General features: G+C 40.5%; 1 protein-coding gene across 3 annotated transcripts in view; it reads left to right on the top strand.

Moving 5' to 3' along the window:
* Window positions 1-16,515, top strand: part of TJP3 (tight junction protein 3) — a 566,967-nt gene that overhangs the window by 514,596 nt on the left and 35,856 nt on the right. For all 3 annotated transcript variants that reach the window (XM_077475676.1, XM_077475677.1, XM_077475675.1), the window contains exons 17-19: window positions 13,210-13,420; window positions 13,514-13,614; window positions 13,694-14,059. In XM_077475676.1, coding sequence (XP_077331802.1) covers window positions 13,210-13,420; window positions 13,514-13,614; window positions 13,694-14,059 — 678 coding nt within the window. The remainder of the gene's footprint in view (window positions 1-13,209; window positions 13,421-13,513; window positions 13,615-13,693; window positions 14,060-16,515) is intronic.

The following is a 16,515-nucleotide window of genomic DNA, read 5'->3' as shown; positions in this document are numbered from 1 at the left end:
TTTCTGCCTCCCACAGATTAGGTTCCCACATAGATCTGGTGTTTGGCAGCCAGTTGGTCTTTACATCCGTAAGGGCGCGTTCTGAATTACCTGTCCATTCCCTGCTGGAAATTACCTTGATTGTGGGAAGTAACCAGTCTCGGATGTTGTCGCTTGGACCCCAAATGGCTTCATAATGAGAAGATGCAGAATATGTCAGATTCAGCTTCACAATATTGGGAAATGAACAAGCACTCTGCGTCCCCCCCCCCCCCCCCCCCCAATGTGTGTGGGATGCTTACACGTGGGCAGTATATTTTTGCCATCAAATCAGCCAAAGTTGACCATAATGCACAGTAAACTGTGCTTGAGCAAGCTGAATCTAATGCAGCCGCTAGGTTTGCATCCTCCCCTACGGGAGAATTCCTGCCTAGCACAGGCCTGCAGAGACTTGGAATGCCATCTTACTTCTATTACACATGTGGCAGAGGCTTTGCAGATGGGGGTGAATGAGTCTGGAGAGAAAAACAGCAGGTTACTTGCCAATCTAATTGCAGACTCTAGACGCCTCTGGTATACTTCAGGAGTTTGCAAATGTTTTTTAATCCCTTGTCAGAATGTTTCGGCTTTGTTGGATACTCTGTGGAGTCTCTCCTTACTATCCTTGTTAGAGAGATCTCTATCAAGGATCATCCTCCATTTCTGAAATAGAAGTGACCATCAACTCCTTTCTTAACAAAACCCCAGAGCCTGATGGGCTACTGGGGGAGTGGTACAAATTGCATTAAGGACTTGGCTCAGAGGCTCTGCAGAGTGTGCACAGCTATGAGACTCGGGCCCTTACCCACTCCAGTCTTACCCCCATCTGCTACTCCCACTGATTGAATCAGCCTCATGGGTCTTGGTACTGTTGAATGTAGCAAAAGCTTTTGACTCCGTTGATTGGGTTCATATGTCCTCTGTGTTAGAAGTGATGGGCTTTAGGCCAGGCTTCCATAACTGGATTAAACAAATGTATAAATCCCCTACTGCCCAGATCAAATTGGGGTGCATATTGTTGGATCCGTTTCCTTTTGGTAGGGGCACGAGTAAGGGGAACCTATTGTCCCCAGCGCTTTTTGTGCCCTATTGCCCAGGCTATACACAAAGTTCCCCTTATCAAGGGTATTCAGGAGGGCCCCATTACCAAAAAAGTGGCGTTATACGCTGATGACCTAGTTCTCTTCTTCAACGACCCTGGTCCCTCCCTTAGGGGGAGGCCTTAGCCCTAATATCCTCCTTTTTCTACTAAAACTGGTTTTAAAGTCAATTTGGGATAAATCGCAAATAGTTCCTATTGATCCAGCGGCCTGCACTGCATCTGATCCAGATTTGCCCCTAAGGTGGACATTCACTGCAAAATATCTGGGAATGACAGTTTCCTCCAGGGCTTTTGACTACTGTTCTTTAAACCTTCTACCACTACTGCAGATCATGAAGCTATATTGTACATTTTCCGGCATGTTCCGGTATGGATTCCGAAGAAATACATCCAACAATTTAATTCTGCCAAGACAACATTCCTTTTGAGGTTCTTGTCAACCCAGATTCAAATTGGAGATTTTGCAAAGGCCAAGGACAAGAGGGAGGGCTGGCTTGTCCGGATCTACAGTATATGCTTATTACACTGCTACATTGCTAACACATGCTGAAGTAACTGATCAATACAACCTATTATTATCATCAGTTATGTATTACTTTGTCTAGTCCGTATAGATTAGTTAGTCTATCTATACTCTGAGCACATGCTATCGTTAATATCACAATACTATACCAATTAGCTATGAAACCAAATACACGGTTTAGGATCAATCAAATCTCATTTATTTCCCAAGGAAATAAGAAAGCTTACATAAGGTATCAATAGAAGTTACAAGAGTACATAGCATACAATCAGAATACAATACAAGCGATACTTAGCAGATCTTCTTGGCTGAGCCTCATGATGGAAAAAGAGACAGCTCTCTTTGATGAACCCCTTTTTGATAAACACACCATCCAAACCGCATCCTACTGCCAGTCCCATTTGCTTTGGACCAATCAGTGTTCACATGACAGCCCTCCTTATATTACTTACTGTCCTGCCATACTTGGCTTCTGGTGACAGTATTGCAGTCGACGTGCCCTGGGCCATCTTCGTCATCAATCTCTTTGAAGCTTCGTGCACACCAGGTGGGCTGAAGATAACTCCTTTGTTATGCAGATTCTGTTTGGTGCCACATTCCTCTATACCTTTTAAACATGTGGCACTGCAAGTATCAATATGGCTGAGTTTGGTTGTACAAACAGATGTGTAGAACTTTAGATATATAACATTAATTCATGTTCAATTCCAAAATTATCCGCTTTGCGCCTAAAAGGTGCATACCACCCTTCTTCAGACACGGCTCCTATTGAACAGTCCATAACTGTCTTAACGTGTGTGGTTCCCCAACATGTGCTTCCGAACCAGTACCGGTGGCACAGTCCTTAGCTTGTGTAATGTGTGGTGGTTTTCAACGTGTGCTCCAGAGACATCTCCCATGGAACAGTCCATAATTGTCTTAACGCACTGTGCTTTCAACATGTGCAGAAACAGGTCCTATGGAGCAGTCCATAATTGTTTTACCATGTGATGCTTCCCAACACGTGCCGCTTTGCCACTGAGTGACACATCTCCACCATTCTTCAGCGGCAGCTTCCATGTCACCATTCTGTATCTTCGGTATCTTCAGGACGGCAGTACAGGCAAGGGGTGTCCATTCATTCACCATTCACCAGCATACGTTCAGAGCAATATTTCATCCAGCTCTCAACTACCGAGTTTCGATGAGGGCCTTTCTTGCCCATATTACTAGCCTACACATGCACATAATTTATTGATGGCAAATATCACTAATGCATTAATATTGGAGGCAGCACATCTGGGTTCTATGAAGCCTTATGCAATTTACTGTATTCGATCAGGCCCCCTTTTCTGTGACAATCGATGAGGGCTGTTCTTAAGGCTTGACGGTTGCAATGTCCTGTGCCATCTCATGGGTGGTCCCCTTATACACCTCTCTGGTTGAACCCCTCACTTCATCAATTTTATATCTCTCCAGACCCTCAAATATGGGCCTCCAAAGGAATCAAATATCTTAATCAAATATGTGCATGAAGTGCCCATCATACTTTGACTCCTTAAAAACCCGATATCCTCTCCCTAACTTGTATCTGTTCCAATACCTTCAGTTGCGCCATGCTTTTCATTTGAAGTTCTCTACTCAACCTGTTTCCTTTACAGTTTTGAGTCTGAGAGATGATTCTCTGGTGAAACCTCCTATATACCATATACAAAGCCCTTCATCCTAATATACATGAAGGCCTTGACAAACTTCTAGAATGCTGGCGTGGGAAGATTCCGGATCTAGACTGGGAGGACATTTGGGTTTACCCCATGCAACAATTGGTCTCTATCAAAGATCAATTGATCCCATTTAAAATTACCCATAGGGTATATTTTACCTCCCAAAAAACTGCACAGGATTTCCCCCTCACACCCATCGAAATGTTGGCATTATACAGAGGACCCTGCCACATTTATTCATGGTTTTTGGGAATGTCTAGTCATTAGACTCTTTTGGGCAGATGTCTCTAAAGCCCCATACACACTATCAGATTTCCTGCTGAGTTTTTCCTTCAGATTTACCAAAACCATATAATATGAGGTCAAACCTTAGGAGTTTCAATGTGTATGCAATCGGGCAGTCCCTTGCACTACATGGATTTGGTAAATCTGAAGGAAAAACTCAGCAGAAAATCTGATAGTGTGTATGGGGCTTTAGTGTATTTATTTTGTCACAACTGTTTCGGTGGGTCTTGTTAATTTACTGGCAATGTACAGAGCAATGAGAATTGCTGGAACTGTTACTGTTCTATAATCGTACATGTCTATTCTCCTTGAATGGAAATCCCCTCAGGCCTCTACATCTGTTTTCTGGAAGTCCATAGTTCATAAAATGGTACCACTGTATAAATATACACGAGAGTCTAGAGGATGCCCTATAAACATTTTTGAAGGTCTGGAAAGTTTGTACTATATCCAAGGAGATGGTGGCTTCTATTCCCATGCCCCCCCCCCCCCAGCACTTCTTGTAGTATTTCCTTGGGAGTGGTTATGGCTGATTTCAGAGTGCTGTAGGATCAATCCTCTTTGTATGTTATTTATGGTGCTTTCAGTGGCGCAAATTAATTTGCCCTAGGGCATTGGTTGCCAAGTGTGTTTTGTGTTAAGTTGTTTTGTTAGGTCATTAAGGGGGTTATTTACGAAAGGCAAATCCACTTTTCACTGCAAGTGCACTTGGAAGTGAAGTCGCTCTAAATCTAAGGGGTAGATCTGAAAATTTGTGGAAGCTCTGCTGATTTTATCATTCAATCATGTGCAAGCTAAAATGCTGTTTTTATTTTCCTTGCATGTCCCCCTCGGATCTACAGCAACTTTACTTCCAACTTCCAAGTGCACTTGCAGTGCAAAGTGGATTTTCCTTTAGTAAATAACCCCCATAGTGTTTGTTTAAGCCTGGTTATGCCTAATAGGCTTTGTTTTGTATAACTATACCTTTTGAAATCCTATAAAAAAAAGGAATTTACAAAAAAAATTTATAATTGCACTAATGTCATTTTGCCTGGGTGCTAGGTGTCATTCTTTGATAACAAAATGAGTAAAAGTAGCTATCATGTTCAGCTGCAGTGGACAGCCCTCCAAGGTCATTTCCTGGACAAAATTGAACTCCTTTAGCTGCTAGACAATTCTAGAGAGTCAAGGGGTGTCTAAAACTTTGTTTTGCAGAAGACAACTGACCTTTAAAACGGCAAAGTTGAAAACTTGCATAAATATAAATTATATTGTATATCACAAATACTTACTGAGTATTTCCATAATAATTAATTTACCCATACATCATTTGCTTATGTATTTACACGAACTATACACATTAAACATGTATTGACATCATTAAAAACCAGTCTGCTTGAATAAATCTAGTAAATTATGATTAGCAGATTAAAGTGGTTGTAAAGGCAAGGCATGTTTACCTTAATACATTCCCTGCGTTGAAATAAAAGAAAATTCCCAATAGTTGTATCTCCCCTTTGTACTGACCTGAGTCCTATTCGATCCAGCCCTGTGCCAATCTCCTCTCCTATTTCCCAACAGTATACAGAGGCAGCAGCGGGAGCCATTGGCTCCTACTTCTGTCAATTTAATCCAGGGGGCAGGATCGAGCTACGCTCTGTGCATTTGTGGACTTTCAAAGCCTGGCTTGGGAGCCAACCCACTGGTGTGCCACCATGGGAAGCAGCTTGACAACTAGCTTGCTAAAGGTCTGCAATGCTGTAACTGCTACAAATAAAGGCCCTTTATTGCTAGGTTCACACTAGTACACTGTGCAGGAAACCCGTGATCTGTGTGGGTTTGAAGCACCACATTCAAAATGCACTACAGTATAAATCTGCAATGATGGGTTACTGACACCCCAAACACAGGTCACAAATGCAGCACGTTTGCCTGCATCAGATTGCATGGTTCAAAAGTACCATGTGATCCGGTTGCAGTACGTTTCCAAAAGTAGTGCATGCACTTCTTTTGGTGTGATGCGGTGCGATTTGAACTCATTCAAATTGAATGGGCTCAAATCATACTGCACTGAATCGCATGTCAATTATACAGGAAAACATGTAATTCATAGTGTTCACTGGGGCTAATGAAAGTCTGGTATATAGAACAAGTATACATCTACTACCCATCTAGTGAGTCCTGTGTGTGTGTGTGTGTGTATTAAAAACAAAAACAAATATTAATAAATGATAAAATGTGACGAGGTCCCAGAGAAGAAGCAATGTAGTACTAGCACTAAATGTTGCAGCTAGCTCAAGGGAGAGGGTGTAAGTACTCACAAGTTAAGTGTTAAATAGAAGTGGGACCGCAGTGCAGCAAAGTAAATAGTCCAGTATTGACAGTACTGGCTCTGCCCAGTCCCATTCTGGAAAAGGTCATGGCACGTGTTTTAGGAAATAAGGTTTCTATTTGTCAGCCTGACCTTATGGTGCCCAGATAGAGAAGGGCATTTAAGTTATGGAGAGTAATTGGGCACAAATTGCGCTAACCTTTCACAAAAAATGTCATTAGCTAGAACAAGTCGATTGGCATGTATTGGGAAAAAATACTTATAAAAAGGGCACTTATCTCGCAATGAACAAAAAATATATAATTCAATTTAACCACTTAAGAACCAAGCCTCTTTTTGAGGTTTGTTTACAAATTAAACTTTTTTTTTTTTTTTGCTAGAAAATTACTTAGAATACTTGTGTGTAATATAAATATGTATACAGTGGGGAAGTAGAGTATTCAGACCCTCTTATATTTTTCACTCTTTGTTATATTGCAGCCATTTGCTAAAATCATTTAAGTTCATTTTTTTTCCTCATGAATGTACACATGGCTGTATTAGATCAAAAGGGTGCTTCTACTAAATACTGAGCAAAGGGTCTGAATACTTGGGACCACGTGATATTTCAGTTTTGCAAAAATGTCAACAATTGTGTCTTTTTCTGTCAATATGGGGGTGCTGTGTGTACATTAATGAGGAAAAAAATGAACTTAAATGATTGTAGCAAATGGCTGCAATATAACAAAGAGTGAAAAATTTAAGGGGGTCCGAATACTTTTTGTCCCCACTGTGTGTGTGTATGTATATCCACTTACAGACCAGACCATTTTGCTGGTCAAAGACCACTTTTTGCGATTTGGCACTGCGTCGCTTTAACTGACAATTGCGCGGTCGTGCGACATGGCTCCCAAAGAAAATTGAAGTACTTTTTTCCCCACAAATAGAGCTTTCTTTTGGTGGTATTTGATCACCTCTGCGGTTTTTATTTTTTGCGCTATAAACAAAAATAGAGCGACCATTTTGAAAAAAACGCATTATTTTTTACTTTATGTTATAATAAATATCCCCCAAAAATATATATAAAAATATTTTTTTCCCTCAGTTTAGGCCGATACGTATTCTTCTACATATTTTGTAGAATAATCGATTATTGATTGGTTTGCGCAAAAGTTATAGCATTTACAAAATAGGGGATAGTTTTATGGCATTTTTATTAATATTTTTTTTTTTTACTAGTAATGGCGGCGATCAGCGATTTTTATTGTGACTGCGACATTATGGCGGACATATCGGACATTTTTCATACATTTTTGGGACCATTGTCATTTATACCGCAATCACTGCTATATAAATGCAGTGATTCCTGTGTAAATGACACTGGCAGTGAAGGGGTTAACCAGTGGGTGGCAGTGTAGGGGTTAAGTGTTCCTAGGGGTGTGTTACTAGCTGTGGGGGGGCTGAGCTTTCATTTAGTGAACACTGATCTCTGCTCCAATCACATGGAGCAGAGATCAGCGTCACTAGTTGCTAGGCAGAATGGAGAAATGCTGTTTACAAAGGCATTTCTTCATTCGGCCCCTCCGTGAGACGATCGCGAGTATGCTCGCGGCGATCGAGTCCGCGGGTCCCGCGACCGGACTCACGGGGGTCCCGACCAGCGCGGGAGCGCGCCGCCGGCGGCGCGCTCCCGATGGCAGGGCGGCAAATTTAAAGAGACGTACAGGTACGCCCATTTGCCTGCCCGTGCCATTCTGCCGACGTACATCGGCATGCGCTGGTCGGCAACTGGATATATAATAAATTAAAAAAATTTTTTTAGACAGCCTAGAGAATAAAAGGGCAGTCATTACAATATTTTGTCACACAGTATTTGCGCAACAGTCTTATAAGCGCAATTTTTTTGGAAAAAAATACACTTTTTTGAATTAAAAAATAAGACAGTAGTAAAATTGGCCTGATTGTTTTCTGTATTGTGAAAGATACTGTTATGCTGAGTAATTTGATACCCAACATGTCATGCTTCAAAATTGTGCCCGTTCGTGGAATGTCAACAAACTTTGGCACGTAAAAATCTCCATTGGCAACATTTAAATTTTTTTTTTTTTTTACAGGTTACCAGTTTTGAGTTGGATCCAGTGGTCCAGTGCTAGAATTATTGCTCTCCCTCTAACAAAAGCATGACAGGACCTCTTAAATGTGAGATATGGGGTTAAAAAGACTTCAGATCTCACATTTAGACTTAAATGCAATAGAAAAATAAATATGTCTTTTTAATAAAAAGAAAAAAAAAAGAGCATTGGGCAGAAGTGACATTTGACATTGCTTCCGTCATCCAGTGGTATGGAGCCGAATGGGGGCCATCTTTCCCTCACTTGGCATCCAGTCTCACAGGAGAGGACCCGATCGTCTCCCCCGCTACCGCTGGTTCCTGTAAGCGGCGGAGATGACAGGAGTGGGGGGCACCTCTCCCACCGCAGATAAAAGTGATCTTGCAGCAAATCCGCTGCAGAGACCACTTTTATCTGAAAGCCAGCCACCCGCCATTTAAGAGGATACTGGGGTTATGGCAGCTTTATGCTGCCATAACAACGGTATTCCACATCAAAGTACAGACGTAAAATGACAGCAGCTAGTCGTTAAGTGGTTAAGCAGTATTAAACCCAAATGCAAACATTTATTATATTGCAGCTCACCAGTTCATAGATGTGATGGTTTTTAGGCTTTCTTTTGTTTTCATCTGGGGATCCAGCCAATAGATCTGGTGTTTTTCAACAGAACAAGCTCTCCTACAAATGTAACAGAGCATTGATCAAACCATTTTCCACTGACTGGGGTGCTTACAATGATCAGCTTTTAATTAATGGAAAACCTTTATCCCCTCATTTGCTCCCCCCCCCCCCCCAACAAAAATGTTGCTGTAACTGCAGTATGGGCTGGAGTTTGGCTTCAGATTGTTAGTGTAACTAAATCTGCTACTACATATAACACTTCCCTCCCCCCAGACTGACCAGACTGCTGTGCCCCTGGTGCTCATTCATCCAGAGTGGGGGCACTCTAATACAGGAGGTGTGTTACTCAGCAGATCACCAGATAAAGGAAAAAGTAAAAAAAAAAAGAAGAAAAAATAAAATATTTATGTTTTTGGTTTTAGGTTTAATACCCCTTTAACCACCTCCCGCCCGGTCAATAGCATATTGACGTCCGGGAAGTGGTTCTGTTATCCTGACTGGGCGTCATATGACAGCCGACAGGATAACATGCTGGCGCATGCCCACAAGGGCAAGGCTTCTTACCATGTGATCAGCTGTGACAAATCACAGCTGCTCATCGCGTGAACCAGGAAGTGCCGGTAAATGGCATTCCGTGCTGACCGGGAGAGACAATCGCTAGCGATGCGCGGCTCTCCCTGTCAGAGGGGGGTCTGTGCTGATAATCAGTACATTGATTATCAGCACAGCCTCATCAGATGTGGAAAAAAGGTACCCAGTCAGTGCCCCCTCAGGATCGCCTATCAGTGCCCAAAAAAGCCATTCATTGCCAGTACCAGTCACTGCCCATCACAATGCCAATCAGTGCCCTATAGTAACACCTGTCATCAGTACCTCATCAGTGCTGCCCATCAGTGCCACCTGCCGGTTCCCATCAGTGCTGCATATTGGTGCTGCCTATCAGTGCCCATCAATTCTACTCATCAGTGCCGCCCTATCTGTTCCCCTTCAGTGAAGGAGAAAACAAAATTTTATAACCGAAACAAAGAAAAACATTTTTTTTTTTTTTTTTTTCACAAATTTCTTTTTCTTTTCTTTTTTTCGTTTAGCAAACAAAAACCCCAGTGGTGATCAAATGCCACTAATAGCTCTATTTGTGGGAGAAAAATTATAAAAAATTATAAAAATTTAGTTTGGGTACAGTGTTGCATGACCGCGCAATTGTCGTTCAAAGTGCGACAGCGCTTAAAGCTGAAAATTGTCCTGGGCAAGAAGGGGCGAAAGTGCCTGGTATTGAAGTGGTTAAATATATCATTAAATTAGAAACCATAAAAATCTGAATACATAACAAACCAGTGAGCAGACTTTATAATCTCTCAGCATGTATATTTAAAAGTTAAATAAGTTATCTTAATTGACATAACATTAGTGAAAGATTTGTTTGCAAGCATGTATAAATTATATTTATTCATCTACACTGTATTTCATTACTGTTATGCATAATGTGTTCATTGTGAGTGCCATTTTTTTTATATTCTTCCTAATATCTGCTGTTTGAAAAATTCTAGATAAGGGCCCTTTCACACTGACCAGTTATTATTCTGTTTTTACATTGCCATAAGCGGAAGAAAACATCATGACCATTAAATTGTCCTGCATGCTGCATTTTTGGTGCGGTTAAAAAAAAAAAAACACACCAAAAATGCACCTGCCTATTGAAATAGAAAAAAGCATGAAAAATGATATTTTTGGTGCGTTTTTTGAGTTGCATGTCATTTTTTCACATTTGCAAAACACACTAGAAATGCTGTATAAATACATATGCGTTTTTTGCGAAGAAGCAGTGTGGAAGCAGCCTAATGCCTGTTTATGTGCCCAGTATGTTGCCACAAATTGACCCTTACCCTGCATGAAATGCTAAACACCCTCCTCTATGCAAGAGGCACAAAGTGGTCCCTGGAGGTTAGACTGACAAAGAGAACAGTAATTCCCAAACTGCGGACCTTGACCTTTTTATGCTCAGAAGTGCGGCAAGTCCAGGATTGCAGATACCCTGGTCATTTGCTGCTTTGCTGCAGACACGTGAGGATTTGAGAGTTTTACCGTAACCGCATCACCAGCCACATGCCGTGGCAAGGATGAAAATGGTGTTTATCACTGTAGCATAAACATGCTGGCATCAGATATATGTGGAGACTGCTGAAAGCACCCCGCTTACTCTCCAGCTCACAGGATCCAAGTGGTGGGACTTACTGTGTTGGGGGAAAAAAAAATGTAACTTTGTATTTATTCATAGAGTTAAGCCTACTGATCAATACTGGATTAACCACTTGACCACTGGGCACTTAAACACCCTTAATAACCAGACCAATTTTCAGCTTTCGGTGCTCTCACATTTTGAATGAAAATTTCTCATTAATGCAACACTGTACCCATATGAAATTTGTGTCATTTTTTTCACACAAATAGAGCTTTCTTTTAGTGGTATTTAATCACCGCTGGGTTTTTTTTTTTTTTTTTTTTTGTGCTATAAAAGAAAATGAATTTTTCTTCGTTTCTGTTATAAAATGTAGCAGATTAGTAATTTTCTTCATACATTTTGGCCAAAATTTATACTACTACATATCTTTGGTAAAAATTTGTACAAATTGGTGGATATTATTTGGACTTTGTGAAGGTTATAGAGTCCACAAGCTATGGTGCCAATATCTGAAAATTGATCACACCTGAAGTACTGACGGCCTATCATTTCTTGAGACCCTAACATGCAAGAAAAGTACAAATACCCCCCAAATTACCCCTTTTTGGAAAGAAGACATTCCAAGGTATTTAGTAAGAGGCATGAGGAGTTTTTTGAAGTTGTAATTTTTTCCCACAATTCTTTGCAAAATCAAGATTATTTTTTTTCCTTTTTTTTTTCACAAAATTGTCATATCAGTTTATTCTCACACACAGCATATGCATACCACAAATTACACCCCAAAACACATTCTGCTATTACTCCCGAGTATGGCGTTACCACATGTGTAGAAAAGTACATAGAACCCCAAAACATTATACATTTTTTTTTTAGCAAAGACCCTAGAGAATACAATAGCGATCGTTGCAACTTTTTATCTCGCACGGTATTTGCGCAGCAATTTTTCGAACTCTTTTTTTTTTTGGAAAAAAGTTTTGTGCTTAAAAAAAACAGTAAAGTTAGCCCAATTTTTGCATAACACGAAAGATGAAGTTATGCTGAGTAAATAGATACCCAACATGTCACTCTTCAAAATTGCACACGCTCGTGGAATTGCGCCAAACGTTGCTACTTAAAAATCCCCATAGGTGACGCTTAATTTTTTTTTTACTGATTACATGTTTTGAGTTACAGAGGAGGTCTAGGGCTAGAATTATTGCTCTCGCTCTAACGTTCGCAGCGATACCTCACATGTGTGGTTTGAACACCATTTTCATATGTGGGCGGGACCTTACCTATGCTTTCGCTTCTGCATGCGAGCACATGGGGACAGGGGCACTTTCAAATTTTTGATTTTTTTTTTATTGTTCGTTTTACTTTATTTTAGTTTGACATTTTTTTTCCCCAAAAATTTTTTGATCACTTTTATTCCTATTACAAGGAATGTAAACATCCCTTGCAATAGGAATATGGCATGACAGGTCCTCTTTACAGTGAGATGTGGGGTCAATAAGACCCCACATCTCACCTCTAGGCTGGGAAGCCTGAAATAAAAAAAGATTCTGGCTTTGATCGTATTGGCGAGTCGGTAGAAGCACTGGAGGACGACAGGAGGGGGGGGAACGACGTCTATGGCTGGGTATTGCAGGGTATCACTGAGTATGGCTGAGTATTGCAGAGTATGGCTGGGTATCGCAGGGTATCTCCGAGTATGGCTGGGTATGGCAATTTATTGCAGGGTATTGGCAGCGTTTTGCAGGGTATTGCAGAGTATTGGCAGGGAATTGATTCGGTAAGCAGCGATGTGGGCACTGCAGATGCTGCCCACAGCGCTGCTGACACCGATCTCTTCCCCCTCTGCTGTACCGATCGGTACAGAGAGGGAAGGGAGGAACCGGCGTCATAACATGACGCCGATTTGTTTACAAGTGATCACTCCGTCATTTGACAGAGCGATCATGTGGTAAATGGTCACGATGAGTGCCCGTTTACCGTGATCCATGATGCACAGGTGGTCACAGATGCTCTCGAGTGCGCGCCCCAGGGGGCTCGCGAGAGCGGAATTCTGGGAGGACGTCATATGACGGCCTCTCAGAGTTAAGAAACGGCTCTGTAGCCGTCATTTGGTTAAGTGGACAGTTGTTAAGTAGTTAAAAGCAAACAAACGTTAATATATCTACTGCTTCATGCTTTTACAAATGTACTGTAAAACCTGACCACAATGCCAAATGAAACATATTTAATAATTAAAGATTTTGTTTGTCTAACTAAATCATGTCCATCCACTGTTGCCATTTTCATTTGCATTGATTGGCTTTATCCTTTTAGTTGTCAGGAAGCACTCAGGTTTTCTGTAGAGCTAAATATTTGTTTTCATTTATTTTTCTCTTTTTAGGATAAGCATGCTTTATTAGACATCACACCTACAGCAGTGGAGCATCTGAATTATGTGCAGTTTTACCCTATTGTGGTGTTCTGCAACCCAGAGAACAGGCAGGGTGTGAAGGCAATGAGACAATGGCTGCTCCCTGAGTCAAAGAAGAGCTCACGCCGTTTGTATTCACAGGCTGTTAAAATGCGGAAGAAATATTCTCATCTTTTCACTGGTGACTGCAGTTTGCATTTTTTTGTATTTTCTTAACAGTTGGTCTTTTTATTCCTTGTATTGTAATTCTTTTTTTTTCTCCTCATCATTTTAGCTGTTATTAACTTGAGTGGTGCAAGTGATTCCTGGCTTCGAAGCCTGAAAGAAATCATTCAAACTGAGCAAGGAAGAGCAATATGGACTACTGAGGATAAGGTAAAAGTTACTTAGGAGCATTTTTACAAGGATACCATTATGTCAGTGATGCTTTAACATTAGCTTTTTTTGTCTTAAGGCTGAGCCTTCAGGAGATGAACCACTGGATCTTATACATGAATCATCAGTTAAATCTACAGATTACCTGAGCTGTGACAGTCGTGCCAACAGTGATTATGAGGAGACTGATGCAGAAGGTGGAACCTACACTGACCATGAACTGGATGAGGAATTCCAAGAGCCTGCATTAGCCCGGTCTTCTGAACCAGTAGCTGAATATCAACCTTCCTACCATGACATCAGTTCCTCGTATGATCCTTCCTATAGTTACAGGGGCCACTCACCTGTTGAAGATGCTTTGTACAGTGGACCCCAGTCACCAGATAGACTGTCTTCCCATTTTAGAAGTAATTCACCATCTCGCAACTCTTACAGCCTTCCGCAGGTACTTTTGGAAATTGTTGATTATAAACATGTTACAAAGAAGCACAACAGTCAGCGAGCTACAAAGCTAGTAATTATTTATATAGAGCAGTCAATTTCCATGGCAATATATATATATATATATATCACTATAGATATATACATATATATATATGCACACAGTATATACAGTGCCTTGAAAAAGTATTCAAACCCCTTGAAATATTCCACATTTTGTCATGTTATAGCCAAAAACTTAAATGTGTTTTATTGTGATTTTATGTGAGAGACCAACACAAAGTGGCACATAACTGTGAAGTGAAAGGAAAATGATGACTGGTTTTCAGATATCTGAAAAGCGCAACATGCATTTGTATTCAGCCCCCTTTACTCGGATGACCCTAACTGGAAATCTAGTGGAACAAATTGCCTTCAGAAGTCACCCAATTAGTAAATAGTCGACCTTGTGTGTAATTTAATCTCTGTATAAATTCAGCTGTTCTGTGACGTCCTCAGAGGTTTGTTAGAGAACCTTAGTGAGCAAACAGCATCACGAAGGCCAAGGAACACACAAGACAGGTCAGGGATAAAGTTGTGGAGAAGTTTAAAGCAGGGTTAGGGTATAAAAAAAAATCCAACGCTTTTAACATCTCACGGAGCACTGTTCAATCCATCATCCGGAAACAGAAAGCGTATGGCACAACTGCAAACCTGCCAAGACATGGCCGTCCACCTAAATTGACATGCCAGGCAAGGAGACCATTCATCAGAGAAGCAGCCAAAAGACCCATGGTAAAGCTGGAGGAACCGCAGGTGGGAGAACCTGTCCACAGAACAACTATTAGTCATGCACTCCACATCCAAATCTGGCCTTTAACCACTTGACCACTGGGCACTTAAACACCCTTAATAACCAGACCAATTTTCAGCTTTCGGTGCTCTCGCATTTTGAATGACAATTACTCAGTCATGCAACACTGGACCTATAGGAAATGTTTGTCCTTTTTTTCACACAAATAAAGCTTTCTTTTGGTGGTATTTAATCACCGCTGGGTTTTTTATTTTTTGTGCTATAAAAGAAAAAATACCGAAAATTCTGTAAAAAAATGAATTTTTCTTTGTTTCTGTTAGAAAATTTAGCAGATTAGTAATTTTTTCTTCATACATTTTGGCCAAAATTTATACCACTACATATCTTTGGTAAAAATAAGTACAAATTGGTGGATATTATTTGGTCTTTGTGAAAGTTATAGAGTCCACAAGCTATGGTGCCAATATCTGAAAATTGATCACACCTGAAGTACTGACGGCCTATTTCAATTCTTGAGACCCTAACATGCCAGAAAAGTACAAATACCCCCCAAATGACCCCTTTTTGGAAAGAAGACATTCCAAGGTATTTAGTAAGAGGCATGATGAGTTTTTTGAAGTTGTCATTTTTTCCCACAATTCTTTGCAAAATCAAGATTCTTTTTACTTTTTTTTTTTTTTTTTCACAAAATTGTCATATTATCAGGTTATTTCTCACACACAGCATATGCATACCACAAATTACACCCCAAAACACATTCTGCTATTACTCCCGAGTATGGCGATACCACATGTGTGAGACTTTTACACAGTGTGGCCACATACAGAGGCCCAACATGCATGGAGCGCCATCAGGTGTTCTGGAGCACCCAGGACAATTCTGACATTTCTCTCCTACATGTAAAAATCATCATTTATTTGCTAGAAAATTACATAGAACTCCAAAACATTATATATGTTTTTTTAGCAAACACCCTGGAGAATACAATGGTGGTCTTTGCAACTTTTTATCTCGCACGATATTTGCGCAGTAATTTTTCGAATGCTTTTTTTTGGAAAAAAAACAGTTTTGTGCTTAAAAAAAAAAAAAAACACAGTAAAGTTAGCCCAATTTTTGCATAATGTGAAAGATGAAGTTACGCTGAGTAAATAGATACCTAATATGTCACTCTTCAAAATTGCACACGCTCGTGGAATGGCGCCAAACGTCGCTACTTAAAAATCCCCATAGGCGACAATTAAATTTTTTTTTTACTGGTTATATGTTTTGAGTTACAGAGGAGGTCTAGGGCTAGAATTATTGCTCTCGCTCTAACGTTCGCAGCGATACCTCACATGTGTGGTTTGAACACTGTTTTCATATGTGGGCGGGACTTACGTATGCGTTCGCTTCTGCATGCGAGCACATGGGGACAGGGGCGCTTTAAAAAAAAACATTTTTTTTATTGTTCATTTTACTTTATTTATTTTAGTTTGACATTTTTTTTCCCCAAAAATAATTTTTTTGATCACTTTTATTCCTATTACAAGGAATGTAAACATCCCTTGTAATAGGAATATGGCATGACAGGTCCTCTTTACAGTGAGATGTGGGGTCAATAAGACCCCGCATCTCACCTCTAAGCTGGGAAGCCTGAAAAAAAAAAAGATTCTGGCTTTGATTGTATT

This window comes from Lithobates pipiens, unplaced genomic scaffold, assembly GCF_037356315.1.
Source record: "Lithobates pipiens isolate NorthernLeopardFrog02 unplaced genomic scaffold, aLitPip1_a1.2 Scaffold_13, whole genome shotgun sequence".
In the NCBI taxonomy this organism is placed as follows: Eukaryota; Metazoa; Chordata; class Amphibia; order Anura; family Ranidae; genus Lithobates; species Lithobates pipiens.
The sequence above is the reverse complement of the archived record's forward strand: the minus strand, read 5'-3'. Positions and strand labels throughout refer to the sequence as shown.